This window comes from Prionailurus bengalensis, chromosome C2 (genome assembly GCF_016509475.1).
Source record: "Prionailurus bengalensis isolate Pbe53 chromosome C2, Fcat_Pben_1.1_paternal_pri, whole genome shotgun sequence".
NCBI lineage: Eukaryota > Metazoa > Chordata > Mammalia > Carnivora > Felidae > Prionailurus > Prionailurus bengalensis.
In genome coordinates this window covers 52999581-53015351 of record NC_057350.1, presented here as the reverse complement: position 1 = coordinate 53015351, position 15771 = coordinate 52999581, and the positions used below count along the sequence as shown (strand labels likewise).

Here is a 15771-nt window from a genome sequence, read left to right as displayed (position 1 = left end):
CCAACTTTACATATTATGAAAAGAAGGATTCTTTTATTAAGGAATAAAGGAATAACTTCTTTATTAAAGAAGTTTGGGGACTATAGTAGACTAGGGCAACATGACCTTGAGAATCAGGTCATGTCTGTCTCTTTCTTTCTTTCTTCTTTCTTTCTTTCTTTCTTTCTTTCTTTCTTTCAGTTTATTTTGAGAGAGAGAGAGAGAGAGAGAGAGAACAAGTGGGGGAGGGGCAGAGAGAGGGGGAGGAGAGAGAATCCCAAGTAGGCTCTGTCCTGCTAGCATGGAACCTGATGTGGGGCTCGAACCCATGAACCGTGAGTGAGATCATGACCTGAACCGAAGTCGGACGCTCAACTGACTGAGCCACCCAGGCGCCCCTCAGGTCAGGTTTAATACCCAATTTACCTACTTAAAAGCTAAATGTATTGGGGAGTTATAGAACCTGTCTAAACCTTAGTTTTCAGCTATTAAGTGGGGAACATTTAATAATATTTACAACTACTAAGGATTAAATAAAATAATGTATGGATGACCCTAGCACATAGTATTGCTTCAATAAGTAGTAATCTCTTTCTCTGATGTATACATAGCTGGCTTTATCTTACTTTGAAGGGAAAGAATTTCAGTAAAAGTTCATGCCTATGTAATTCCAAATGGTAGCTGAATGGTGTGTTAATGGAGGGAGTGAAGAAATAGAAGAGTGTCCTCTTAATTAAGTTTCTAGGACAGCCACATGGGATACCCACAGTAAGTATAATCCTACCACTGAAGATGGAGACACATTCTAGAACCAGACACTGCTGCAATCTAGGAGTGGCTAAGGTGGCCCGCCTGACATAATGGGAAGGCATGGACAATTTTATTTTGCCGCATTCCCTCTCCAGGCACAATGATTTCCCCCCTGTTTAATAAAGACGACTACTTTCTACACATGAACAGCCTAGTTCATGAAGACAAGAAGACAGCTGTGAGAGAGATGTGAAGACATATTTCATTTTTATTATCTTTTAGGCATAGACGGGTATGTTAATCCATTTCCACATACAATTCCTGTAATCACAGATAGGAAGTGAAACTTGAACTGGCAAAACCTGTCTCCTGTTTCCAAAGAGTGAAATTGGAGAGATGCAACCTCAGAAGTTGAGGATTGTGCATTATCTTCCTTCCCAGTCTTGCTGTGCAGATGGCTGCCGTTACACAAATACACTCCGCTTTTTATCCCGGCATCGATTCAATTGTAATAATGCTGTCCCCTTTTCCCTGGCAAACTTTCTGCTGTCCGTCCCGAACTCTGAGTTGCGAATGTTCTGCTCTCTAGGTTCTGACAGTTGTTTTTGCATTCAGTTTACTACAGCAAGTGGAAGCCAAGAAATAATTGTAGTATGACCCTCTCTATTGCAACATTGCTTCTTTCTGCAAATAGATCTTAGGAGTTAGACTTTGAATCTTTGATCTCCCACACCAAAAGGAAAAAAAATTATATGGAAGTGATTTCATTTTAGTGTTCATGGTTTATTGTGGAAAGCAGGTGTTTAAAAATTTTAGAATTTCTTTAACAAAATTCTAAAGAGAGAAGGAAAAAAAAAAGAAATCACAGTATTTACAGAGATAACAGAATGGCTTAGCCATGCAAAAAAAATAACTTTGGTTTTTCCCCTTTCACTTTGGTTTAAATATTGACCAAGATTCAATTTTTTTCCTGCCAAATAAAACTTCAATACATCAAAGTTTAGAGGCAAAATAACATATTTTCTTTTTCCCCGTAATATTTTATACAGCATTGAGTCTAATAGGATATTTTATGTATTTAATCCATACCAATGCACTACAGGAAGCTTTTATTAAACTGAGTCACTACTGCCCAGACAATAAACAGTTTATTAAATGTACAATAACATGTGTTTCTTAATGCAGAAGTGGTAAAATATTATTCCCAATCTCTTTCTGACTTTATCTTCTATTTGTTTTTCATTGCCATCATAATTTTTTATTCTGTCAGTCTAAGAAATAAACATCAGTTTTCCTTTTGCTCCTAAAGAATACAGTTTTTTACCTGGAAATCTGATGTTCACTTTTTTTTCTGTAAAGTTACGTAAATCCTGGGACAAAAATGGCTGCGCAGTGTTCTCCCAGAAACCAAGCTTCTGCTTGAAAGAGCAAAGTTTAAAAGTCTAGTCACAAGTAGCTATTGGCCCTTATCCAGTCTACCTCAAAAAGTTTCCATTTATACTACCACCCTAAAAAGTTCCTCAAGCATAAAACATGTTTATAAAGTTACAAATTTGAATGTAACTAAAGATACATAGACATTTTATTATTACACTCTCATGTACTGCTTGATAAATTATGTACCAGTTAAAAACACTAAATTATCTCAAGGTGCATTCAATATCTGTAGCGTAGTTAACAAAAACACACACGAAAAAAATATATATTCTATATTCTGTGGAAAATAACACAGCTTTGATAATGACCACTGTTAAAAATCTCCAATTCTGACTGATATCTTTTTTTAAAGGAAATAGATATAATTTTAAGGCAGTGGATAACCCAAAGGATTTAACACCAATTTTTAATTACAATGATTTACATCGTGATCTATGAAAATGGGAATGTTATCCATGATTTTTCCAAACTGTCTCTCATTTTTCTTTTGACAGAAAATAACATATTAGCAGTTGTCTCTGAAGGTAAGTGCTGCCCAAATTCTGTGTTATGTCCTGTTTCAAATAGGCGAAACTGTCAGTTTGGGAGTACCATTATTATGTACGTGCGTCCGTATGCATGTGTGATTTACTTCGGAAAGTCAGCTGGTGGTGCATGATCAGAATCAGCTCATCGGCTGCTCATCAGTCTGACTCTCTGCCTCCATCTCCCTTGTGATAGAAAAAATCACAGTTTTTGAATAGAGCAATGTGTGTGTCCCCAGCCTTCACAAGCTGCCACCTTTGGGATTTCGGTGCTTGTGAGAAAATTTGGGGGCATTACTGATAGCAATCAGAATCAGAAGTGTGCCTGCTCCGATTATCCATATAAACAATTGAAATAAAAACATTACATTATACATCAGATTAACAGCAACTCCCAGAACAAAGCTTACAGTGTATAAAAATAGCTACGTAAAAAATTTACATAAAAGGCAAACCAAAAAGAAATCCTCAGTGCAGACATTTACAGAAAAAAAAAAAAAAACAAAAAAACAACAACAAACCAAACACAACATATGACCTATTATCATGGCTGCCAAAACTTGTTTTTGTTTGTAATTTCACTTCATTGTTTTTACTTGAGATAATTCTCTAAAATCCTGTGACAGCTTGGTAGAATGAACTGCTTAATACTTGAACCATGAATTGCTGTCAATGTCTTTGTATATGTATTAAATACAATCCACGTTCATGCTTCAATTGGTCTATATAGTTTTTTTTTCTCTGAAATGATGAAAAAAAACACAATTTAGTAAGTTACCATAGCAATCATTTTTCACCACCAACAGATGCTTTGTACTAAAAGTGATAGGAATTACTTTATAGGAGCCTTTCATAAAACTCCATTGTCCCTGAGCCCATCTGTGATCCCAGGCACTGTTGCAGCCCCTTCTACAAATACTTTTTTCGAATTGTTGAAGAGTCTTTATTTTATGAAAATTGCTTAATTCATATGACGATTAGAAGGCTTTTTTTCAGGAAAATATCTCATTCTGCAGGTTTTGTCTTTAAGCTTAATTTTTCTTTGAGACTTTATCAAATTTTGAAGATAACCAGAAGGTAAATTCTATGTTTACAAAGGATTGAGGAATGCACCTAGAGAAGCAGAAAAAAAGTCCGACGGGAATGCTCATACTTGGCCTCCAATGGACAGCAGGATGGGGGAAGGAACCCAGCTCTTACTTCTTTCACATGAGCAGTTTGAGATCTCAGTTTTCAGATTCTAAAAATGTGTTACCCCAATTATTCGATCTTTCTTTCCTGTGTGTATCCTTCTAATTGTAATTATTTCCCATGCTTGCCTCCTGGGGTGACCTACTCAGATTGTGACTTGTGCTTTATTTATAATGAACCAAAGCTTTACTGTGGTTGTTGGGGACTGTTACATCACATGCGTAAACTACAGCAACAGTTATTCTCAAGGACACACAAAATCATTTGTCCAAATGGCTTCTGTGTTTGGCTGGCTGAAGAGATCATAAATAAAAATGAAAAGCTCAAATTCCAAGTGGCAATACCATGGAAAAGACTTTTTTGAGATTGTCTTAAAAAAATCATACTCATATAGCTATTATATATAAATATACGCAATATATGTAACACTGATATATACATTATACACTCATACACATATATGTGCATATGTAGATACACATATACATATACACACACATATATATAATATACATACTATCTGCAAAAGTTTTGTGTGTCTACACAAATTTTTTCATTAAAATAGTTTGGGGAATGGCTGCATAAATACACGACACTTGTAAGTATATTAAATCTTTAGATTAAAATTTTTATATTTAAAAGTTCTTCTCATAATTGCTTTTTAAGATAAATTTGAAGTATTAGAACCAGCCCTCATCCAACCAAAGTATCAATTTAGAAAATTCAACTTCTTCGCACTCAGCAAAAATTTTGGCATTAGAAGACAAAATGCTAATTGAATGTTACAATCTCAACACTGATTTTAATTAGTCACAGAATAATGATTATTTTTTAGAAGATGGGTAGACTGTTGAGATTCCATTCTTCTGAGTTACCAAAGTTTCCTTTGGCAAAAACTCTCTTCCTGTTTGGAAAGTTGCAATTACGAAGCATCTCAACGTCAAGGCTTACTTTCCCTTTCGTCTCCTAGGGTGTTTTGTACTTTCATTGGGAATTATTTCTATAAACCTCAAACAGCCTACCCACCTGGACAACACTTTAGAACAGTTTCTCTCTTAGGCTTCTGTTTTGTGATTGTTTTCTTCTAACTTTTTGTTTTCCTCCAGATTACCAAGGTCCTTGTTTACATGTTTTGAGGCAGTCCTGTAAGAAAATTAAATAAATATCATCACATTGACACATGTGTATTTAACTTTTTTATTTTTTTTTAATTTTAGGGTTCACATGAATGTATCTTTGAAAAGCAAATGTTTTACATCTAATATAGACAAACTACTGGGGTGAACAAATCCACATCTGTGAACCTGGACTGGTAACAGAACACATTCCAATGAGATTACCTTGAGTAATGGCGTTGCATTAAATATATGGTAGGAGAAAAACCAACTAATTATTGTGAACACAGACTATACATACTTAGTTGCATCATGTTTTGGGCTTTTTTTTTTTCCTCTTCACTTTCTGGGAAGTAATTATTATCAACTCAATAATCATAAATTTCCTTTTGGGCAAATACTTTCTGCAAATTTTCTCTGAGGGTATTTCATTAGTGCCTTTCTCTTTTGTCAATTCCGTATTATGCATCCAGATTGAACTAATGTCCTGTATCTTTGTTTATGAATTCTGTTTTATCAAATAAATCACAAGCAAGATTAGAAAGAGACCCAAGTTTATGACAGGAATCTGGCAGCAGAAGCCAAAGTAGCTTTAACATGGTGGTTCTCAAACTGTGGTCCTAGACCAGCAGTATCAGCACCCCCTGGGAACTTGACAGAAGTGCAAACAGAACAACAGAAACAGAAACTCTGGGGAGAGGGCCAGCAATCCATGATAAACAAGGCTCCCTGGTGGCTCAGCTTCTGCCAAAGTTTGAGAGTTGCTGCCATGGTTACACATGACTGGGTTCTATCCTTTAAGAGCTGAAATCAGGTTTTCTTAAGCACACAGATAAATTCCTTGGTTTTAGGATGACCCAGGAGAAACCATAACTGTTTTTCAAAAAGTGTACCACTCCCTCCCTCCCTCCCTCCCTCCTTCCCTTCCTTTCTTCCTCCCTCCCTCCTTCCCTCCCTCCTGTTTTCCTTCCTTCCCTCCCTCCCTCCCTCCTATTTTCCTTCCTTCCCTCTGTCCCTCCCTCCTTCCCTCCCTCCCCCTTCCTTCCTTTCTCTCCTTCCTTAACTCTCTCCCTCCCTGTTATAAGCTCATCAGCAGAACCACAGTGATATGGTAGTTTAAATTATTATTGCCATATAACTCCTAATAATATTTCTATTTTTAAGAAGAAATATATATCCAGATGTGCCAAGGAAACTGGGGAGAAAACTCCATTTTTCCCTTAAAAGTATTTCCATTATTGAAATGGATTCATTTGCTAAGAATCACAACTTTACTAGAAAGAGGTATGTAATGGTATATGATATATGTCCAAGTGAGATAAAGACATATGGCTCATTTAAACTAGGGACACTCATTATATTTAGCATGAGTTTAATTTAATTTTTGACTTAAAAATTCTTAGTTTAGCTGAAACTACACCCTTCTAAGTCCATTCATAAGGCAGGAGAGCAAACTCAAACTCTGCCAACATGAGAAGTGCTAAAATATGTAATAGCATTTTACAACAGACATTTCAAATGTAAATAAGACATGCCGTCAGTTGGAGTCTATGTCTTGACCTATATCATATTATCACATAAATATTTCCTACCTTGCAGTAAAATGGTACATTATGGTGAATGACAACAACCTTATCATATATATTTTCCAGGAAAATGGAAGAATGATGCAAATGGTCTTGCTCCTTTTCTCATATTTTTCTCATATAAAATATATAAACACAGTATATATTTTTTATATATAACATATAGACATATAGACATATGCTGTCTAAATTATATCTATATATCTATATCTATATCTATATCTATATCTATCTAAAATCAAGTAGAAACCAAAGGAAATTTGACCCTTATACTGGATGAGCTCTATTTTTACATAACTTTTCCTCTGAGGTCATCTCCCAGCTGGAGAGGCATAAGCTAACTAAAACTCTGAAAGTAAAGGAGAAAAAAAATCTCAGAAAGAAGAGAGCCACAGAGTGGTGAGAACCCCAAATATTTGTGTAAATCACAATAAACCCTTTGGATGTTATTTCTTCCCTTGGAGGCGAGAAATTTCACTTAGCCAAGTAGAAAGCAACAACTGGAAAGCTTAAAAATGTGCTACAGGGGTGCTTGGGTTGCTCAGTGGGTTAAGCATCCAACTTCAGCTCAGGTCATGAGTTCAAGCTCACATCAGGTTCTGTGCTGACAGCTCAGAGCCTGGAGTCTGCTTTGGATTCTGTGTCTCCCTCTCTCTCTCTGTCCCTCCCCTGCCTATACTCTGTCTCTCTCTCTCTCTCTCCCTCTCTCTCTCTCAAAAATGAAAAAATATTAAAAAAAAAAAGTGACATAGATTTTAGCTACTACCCTACATAGAGAAACATATGTTTGGAGTTGAATCTCGACAAGCCAAAAGTCCTTGGCAAACATATCAATCTTTCCACTGAAATCCCAGAAAAGCCAAGACTCTGTGATGAGTCTTGGTATTCAACCTAAGATATGTGTGTCATATAAAATGTAAATGTAACTTTCACAAAATCAAGGAAATCAGCCAGAAGTTAAACTGCCTGCCAAGAAAAACAATCCATATCCTTTAGGAGAATATAATGGAACATGGAATCTCTATAACATATCACCCCCAAAAGACCAATATATAATAAAAAAAAAAGTTACCATACATATGAAGAATAGAAAAATGTTAACATAAAGTCCAGAGAGTATCCTTGGATGACACAGAATTTGGAAATACAAAGGAAGAACTTTAAATCAGTTACTATATTACATGTTAAATGACATAAAGAAAAAAGTGGTGACAATGAGAGAATAGACAAATTTCAGTGCAAAAAAAATGTAAACAAAAATGATTCCCACTGCAAATGAATAATTCACTGAATTATCATATCAACAGATTGGAGGTAGCAGAGGAAAGCCTCAGTGAACCTACAGGACAAAACAACATAAATTATAAATTTTTAAAAACAGAAAGATGATACGAAAAAAAGATCCTCAGTGACTTGTAGGACAATATTGAGTAGTCTAACATATGTGTAATTGGAGTCCCAGTAGAAAAAGCAAAAGCAAAGGGGGTAGAAAATATATTTAAAGAACAATAAAAAATATTCCCAGATTTGTTCATGTTCATTAACTTGGAGATCCAATGTGCTCAGCAATCCCCAAGCAGGAATTATACAAAGAAAAACACACCTATGTATGTCATAATCACACTAACCAAAAGCAAATATAGAGAAGAACTTGAAAGTAGCCACAGAAAATTTGGGCAGAGGAGCAATGACATGAATAACTGCTAATGTCTCAGGAAAAAAATGCATATACGAGATAACTAAACATCTTTAAAATGCTGAAAGAAAAATATCTCAACCCAGAATTTTATATCCAGTAAAAATATTTTTTAAGCAAAGGTAATAAAGACATATAAAATTGGATGAAAGAAAACCGGAATAAATTATCGCTAGCAGACCTGTGCTGAGAAGTATCAAAGAAAGTTCTTTGGTTGAAGGGAAATGACACTACATGGAAACTCAGATGGACAAGAGAGAATGAATTCAGATTATATGTGTGTGGTAAAATATAAATACTATTCAAAACAATTTTTATAAAGACAATCATTTAATACGATACATACTGCATTATGTAAGACCCTTGAAACATTATCATTTCATTTAACTTCCTTAATCCTTTTTGCTATTGCTGTCATATTCATTACAACTCATTTATTATCAACCTCACACTATAATTACATGAAGGAGGTTATCTAAAATGATAATGTTTCAAGAGTTTTAGATTATTACATGAGTAGATTGTTATCAATTAAGAGTTCTTATTGTAATCCCTACAACAACCACAATAAAAGAATAGAAAGAGGTATAGTTAAAAGGCCATTAGAGAAATTAAAATATAATACTAACACTTATCTGAGTAAGTCAAAAGAAGGCAGGAAAAGAAAAACAGAGTACAACTAGAAAACAAATAGTGAGATGGTGATCTTAAATGTAATTATATCAATACTTAAGTGTAGCTTGGCTAAATCCTCCAATTAAAAGGGAGACTGTCACTCCCTCCCTCTGCCTCTCCCCCAACTCATGCTCTGTCTGTCTGTCTCTCTCTCTCTCTCTGCCAAAATTAAATAAACTTAAAAAAAAAATTAAAAAAATAAATAAATAAAAGGGAGACTGTCAGACTGTCATAAGCAAGTAAGCAAATGCGATATTCCAGGCGTTAAAATTTTTTCTGGATGGTCCAGATTGTAACTATTTCAGGCTAGGAGGCCATATGGTTTTTGTTCCAACTCTTCCACACTGGCATGATAGTGTGAAACAACACAAAGCACATGAGAAGAAATGGGCATGACTGTGCTACCAAAAACCTTTCTTTACAAAATCAGACAGCAGCCTGAGAGTCATAGTCTTATCACCTTTACCATACATGAGGTGCACTTTAACTATACAGAGATCGCAAACTGAAAATAAAAGGAGAGAAAAAGATATACCTGTGAACAGGAAGCGTATGAAAGCACTATAGCTATATTCATATGGGGCAATGTAAAGTTCAACACGAGGAACATTACAGCACCAATGAGAGACATTTCATAGTTACAACAGTTTCAATACACAAGGAAGTCATGACAATTGTATGTGTATGTAATTAATGAAAACATAAAGCAAAACCTGACAGAATTAAAGGGAGAAATCAACAGACAAATACACAACCTTATTTAGAGAATCTAATACTCCTGTCTCAGTAGCTGATAGGATTAATGGACCAAAATTCCATATGCACAATCATGATGAAGTTACTAGTACTGAGCTAGCTCTAGTACTGGAAGTCCTGGCTTGTAACCCTCTTACATGTGAAGTGATGTTATATAATTTGAAAAAAAAATCTGTAAGGATAAGAAGATTTAAACAAACTGTTATCTATCTTAATCTGACATACAGCTATAGAACACCGTACCCATCAACCACCAAAGTGTTTTCTTCAAATGCTCATCTAGCATCCTCCAGGTAATGCTGCATGGCTGCATGGAAGGCGGAAAGAATAACTTTCAATGCATTTCAAAAGATTAAAAGCTTACAGAGCAGGCTGTCTTAACAAAACAGAAGTCAAGGAGAAATGTGTGGAATTTAACACAGTTTGAGCTACCTGGCTCCAAAGAAGAAACCACAGAGAAAATTGAAACACATTTTCAACTGAATGAATATGAAAACAAAACATACTGAAATTTGTGGAATGCAGCTAACTCAGTGCTGTGAGTGAAATTCATAGTTTAAATGCTTGTGTTATGAAAGAAGAAAGGCTAACAGCAGTGATCTAAATTTTTAATTCATTTATGAAATTAAAAAAAGAAGAGAAAGTTGAATAACTTTCTAAATAAAGTAGAAAAGAGAATAGTAATCCTAAGAGCAAAAAGAATTAAAATTGAAAATAAGTAATAGAAATAAAAATAAAACAAATAAGAAATTTATTTGAAATTATTAGAAAATTGATTAATTCTCTAAAAACACTGAGCATGACAAAGGAATAAAGTACAAATTAACAATATTAGAAAGTAAAGTGTTATCACTGCAGAATCAGAATTCTATGGGTAACTTTTTGCAAAAGTGTCAACAATGTAAATGAAATGGACATTTTTCTTGAAAAGCTTACCAATTATTCAAGAGGAAGCAACCTTATGTCTATTAAAGAAACTGAAATCATAATTTTTGTTTTAAAACAAATTCTCATAAAGAAAACTCCAGGCCCAGGTGGTTTTATCTCTGAACTATACCAAATATTTAAGGAAGTAAAAACATCTTTCAGTAAAAGAAGAGGATGGGACCCTTTCCAACTCATTCTAGTAAGCTCACATTACCCTAGTACAAAAATTTAGCAGAGATATTATAAGAAAAGAAAATCACAGATCACTATTCCTCATGAATGTAAACAATTCTTAATAAAATGTTGATAAACAGTATCCATCAATATATACAAAATATGATATATCATAATACAGTAGGATTTATTCCAGGAATGCAAGACTAGCTTAATATTCAATAATCAATCAATATAATTTACCATTTTATCAGAATAAAGAATATAGGAAAACAATATGATTTTTTATAGAAATAATGTAAATGCAGATGTAATGTAATGTAGATGTCAAAAGAGCATTTGAGAAAATTCAATGATAATCTGTGATAGAAAATTATCATGAATATCACTCTCAGTAATCTAGGGATATTTAAAAAACTTCTTTAGCCTCTTAAAGGGCATTGTGTAGTAAGGAATTTGGCCTTGCCCAAAGAAAATCTGGGCTTTGTCATTAGTTCTTGGGAGATAATCTCTAAATAGTTAGGATATCCTAAGTGGTAGGAGTGGCTTTCTTTTTCCTGGTGCATCTCCAATCGCATGGAATAGTTTATGCTGAGAGGTTGTCTCAGCATATGGCCATCAACATCCAATGGTCTTAGGGTGCGGGCTGGCCATCCTGTAAGAACAGCCATATGATTTAGGGCTTTCGGCTATGTGGTATCAGCCTGATTTCTGAGGAAGGGAGAGGCTGGAGACTGAGGTAAACTATATGGACACGTAGTCAATCAATAATGCCTGTGTAGCAAAGCCCTAATAAAAACTCTGGACAGTAAAGCTCAAGCAAGCTTCTCAGATTGGCAATAGCCCATGCTTTTGCCACACATCAGTGGCAGTAGAGTAACATGTCTGAAGACAAAGGAAACTTCACATTGGGAACTCTCCCAGACTCTGCGCTATTTCTTTTCCTTGGCCAATTTCAACATATCCATTACTTGTAATGAACATAGACAAGAGTATATTAGGTTCCAGTAAAACTCTGTATTTCTAGCAATTGATCAGACCTGAGTGTGGTTTTGGTAAACCCTCAACTTGAACTAGTATCAGAAGCAAGGATGTTCTTATGTGGACTCTTCCTTCTAAACTCAGTATTTGCACACTAACTCCTTGCATTGGGGGTCAGAAGTCTGGGAAGATTTGGCAGTTGGGAGAATCGTACCTTAGCCCCACAGTCTGGCTAACTCTGGGTAGGCATATATGAAAAAAAAAGAGCAAATATCATGCATAATGGCAAATATTGAACAATTCCTTCCCTAAAATTGGGAACATGTAAAGATTTCAACAGTTCTATTCAACATTGTATTGGAGATCTCTATGAGTGCAACAAAGCAAGAAAAAGAAATAGAAAAAGCATACAGAGGGGAAGGGAGGAAGTAAAATTATCTCTATTTCCAGATGAAATGATTGTTTACATAGAAATCTTAAGGAATCCACAAGACAACAAATAGAATTAACAAGTGAATGTAGGAAGGTGGCTGTATACATTTCAACAACAACAAAATAATCATATTTTTATATAAAAATGGAAAATAAAATTGCAAAATAATTGCATTTATAATAGCTGCAAAAGACATAAAACATAAGAATAAATTTTATAAGATATGTCCATGTCTACATTAAAAGTTATGAAATATTGCTAAGCGGGGTGCTGGGGTGGCTCAGTCAGTTGAGCATCCGACTTTGGCCCCATCATGATCTCATAGTTCGTGGGTTCCAGTCCCACATTGGGCTTTGTGCAGACAGCTTGGAGCCTGCTTCAGATTTTCAGTCTCCCCCTCTCTCTGGCCCTCCCTGCTCACTATCTCTCTCTCAAAAAATAACATTAAAATTAAAAAATATATATATTGCTAAGAAAAAATGGAAAGTAAATGGAGAGAAAAATGATATTCACATATTGGAAGGCTAAGAGATGTCAAATTTGAGATTCAAATCTACCCAAATTTATCTATAAATTCAAAGCAACCATAATCCCACAAAGCTCTTAAATTTTTTTGGTAGAAATTAACAAGTTGCTAAAATCTATATGAAAATGCAAAGAAATAAGATTGTTAACACAAGCAGAACATCAAAGTTGAAAGACTTACATTTTATTATCATTATTTTTATTACCACTATTACTACTACAAAAGTTCCAAGGCCAGAAGAAAATCTTTTTAACATATGATGCTGGAATGAGTTGACAAATATAACAAAAGCAAAACCAACCAAACAAATAAACCACCTTTGTCTTGTATCACACACAAAATCTTAGATATATCATATTCTTAAATGTATAAAGTTTCTAGAAAAAGACATAGAAAAATATCTCTGCTATTTAGGGATAAGCAAACATTTTGTACCATGGGCACAGAAAGCAGTAAACATAATAGGAAAAAAATTCATAAGTTGCTCTTCATTAAAATTAAAAACTTCCACTCATTAAAAGACAGCATGAAAAAAAGAAAAGAAGTCACAGACTAGAACAAAATAGTCACAATATATCTATAACAAAGGACTTTTATACAGAACATGTAAAGAACTCTTACAGATCACACACACACACACACACACACACAAACCCAAATACCGGTAAAATCACAAGTAAAAGACCGGAATAGTAACTGTACAAAAGATAATGACCAATAAGTACACAGAGCTTAAAATCATTAGGTCTCAGGGAAATGCAAGTTAAAACCAAAATTAGATATAATTTCACACTTCCTGGAATGGCTAAAATTAAACAGAATGACAATACCAAAGTTAGGCAAGAATGTGGAAGAACCAAAATTCTCATACATAGCTGGTGGGAGTGGGAATTGGACAACTATTTTGGACAGCTGTTTGGCAATTTCTTATGAAAAATATCTACCCTATGACCTAGCGATTCCATTTCTAGGTATTAACCCAAGATGGTGAAAACAAATACTCACAAAAATGCTTATATAAGGATTTTTTTTAGCCATATTATTCATAATAGCCCGAACTGGAAACTATCCAAATGTCCATAAACAAGAGAATGGATTAAAATAATGTGACATATTCTAACAATGGAACACTACTCAGTAATTTCAACAAATCATTAATATATGTATCTCAGGAACACTATGTTAAAAGAAAAAAGCGAGGCACAAAGGAGTACGTCTTGTATGAGGCTCCAGACTAGACAAACGTAATCTCTAGTGATAACAATCAGCACAGTGGTTGCCTAAGGGAACATGGATAGTGGGGCTGAACAGGAAGAGAGTCCAAGGGAATACTCTGGGGTGATGAGATGCTCCATTCTGTGACTGGAGTAATGGTCACAAGGTGTATTACATTTCTCAAAACATGTAATGGCACATTTATTGTAAGCAAATTTTACCTTAATATAAAAACATACAGAGCCACAAGCTAAAGCATATGCCTCTAGTCAGAGACCGAAAGAACCAGCGAAAATGTGCAGTGAAAAACTGCATACTATTTTATTTCCCTTTCTATTTACTTTCTGGGTGGATATATTGGTCTAGGGATGATTTCATCAAGTTACATCAAATAGAAGAAAGAGGTATCAAGAAAAAGGGAGTGACTAGAATTTTCCCTAGGGAAGCTTTACTCAGGGCAAATCACAGTATTTTTCAGTGTATTTGTTCAGGTAAATCAGGCCAAAGATCACTGTTCACAGTTTGAAAAAAGGGTTGTTAAAGGCAACATGAAATATTTGTAGAAAATGTTTGTAGAGTTAGAGTTGAGTAACTTCAAATGAATTGCTTTTTGTTTCTTTTTTTTAAGTTTACTTATTTTTGAGAGAGAGAGAGAAAGAGAGATACCTCGAGTGGCAGAGGGGCAGAGAGAGAGGGAGGGAGAGACTCCCCAGCAGGCTCTACACTGTCAGCACACAGCCTGACTTGGGGTTCAATCCCACGAACTGTGAGATCATGACCTGGAGCTGAGATCAAGGGTCAGATACTTAACCAACTGAGCCACCCAGGCACCCCATACAAATTGTTTTTCTTATTTTAAAGTTTACAAAGCAAAAAAAAAAAACAAAATATATATATATATATATATATATATATATATATATATATATATATATATATGAAACTGTAAATGAAAAGCAAATATCTCCCTTCTTAAACTCACTCTCCAAAATTATAACTGCTAACACCCTTATAATGCCTTAATGTGCCAGGCACTGTTCTAAATGTGGTACAGATATTACAATGAGATTAATAAAATTGCTTGTGATCACACAGCTACTAAGTAGCAAAGCCAGGATTCAAACTCCAGGGGTCTTAGCATCCATGCACCATGTTACACAGTTATACAAATATGCTAAGTGTTAACCATCATGAAATGTGCTAAATAGAAATAACAATAGTGTGGTTGGTGGGGGAGGGGGTATATATTGTGTTTATGTACATGAGATTTACATAAATTTTATCACTGATCTTTCCATTTGTATTACTGAGACTCCACTCTATCTAGCAGGAAAAGCATTTAAAAATTATTCTGATTACTTTGGCTTGATTTTTAAAATGATATAGTAAAAATAAATACAACTTTATGGATGTATCTTTTTTTAATTTTGGAAAAGAGCAGAGATTTGAAATAATTATAGAGGTTATAAATACCTCTACTACTGGAAGAGGAAAAATTAATTTTTTTTAATGTTCATTTATTTTTGAGAGAGAGACCGAGTGCGAGCAGGGGAAGGGCAGAGAAAGAGGGATGCACAGAATCTGAAGGAGGCTCCAGGCTCCAAGCTCCGAGCTGTTGTCACAGAGCCCGACACAGGGCTCGAACTCACAACAGTCAGCCAAAGTCAGATGCTTAACCTGAGCCAAAGTTGGATGCTTAACCAAGTGAGTCACCCAGACACCCTAGAAACATTTATTTAAGTCATTCTCTTTAGCAAAATATTCTCCAGTCAATTGATTTGAAGGACAAGTTTAGGCATTTATGAA

General features: G+C 34.8%; 1 protein-coding gene across 2 annotated transcripts in view; it reads right to left on the bottom strand.

The window, feature by feature from the left end:
• Positions 1 to 979: 979 nt before the first annotated feature.
• The window catches only part of ALCAM (activated leukocyte cell adhesion molecule), a 220938-nt gene continuing 206146 nt past the window's right edge, over positions 980 to 15771 (bottom strand). For both annotated transcript variants that reach the window (XM_043594049.1, XM_043594050.1), the window contains 2 exons: positions 4908 to 5024; positions 980 to 3431 (listed from right to left, as the gene is read on the bottom strand). In XM_043594049.1, coding sequence (XP_043449984.1) covers positions 4937 to 5024 — 88 coding nt within the window. In that variant the 3' untranslated portion in view covers positions 980 to 3431; positions 4908 to 4936. The remainder of the gene's footprint in view (positions 3432 to 4907; positions 5025 to 15771) is intronic.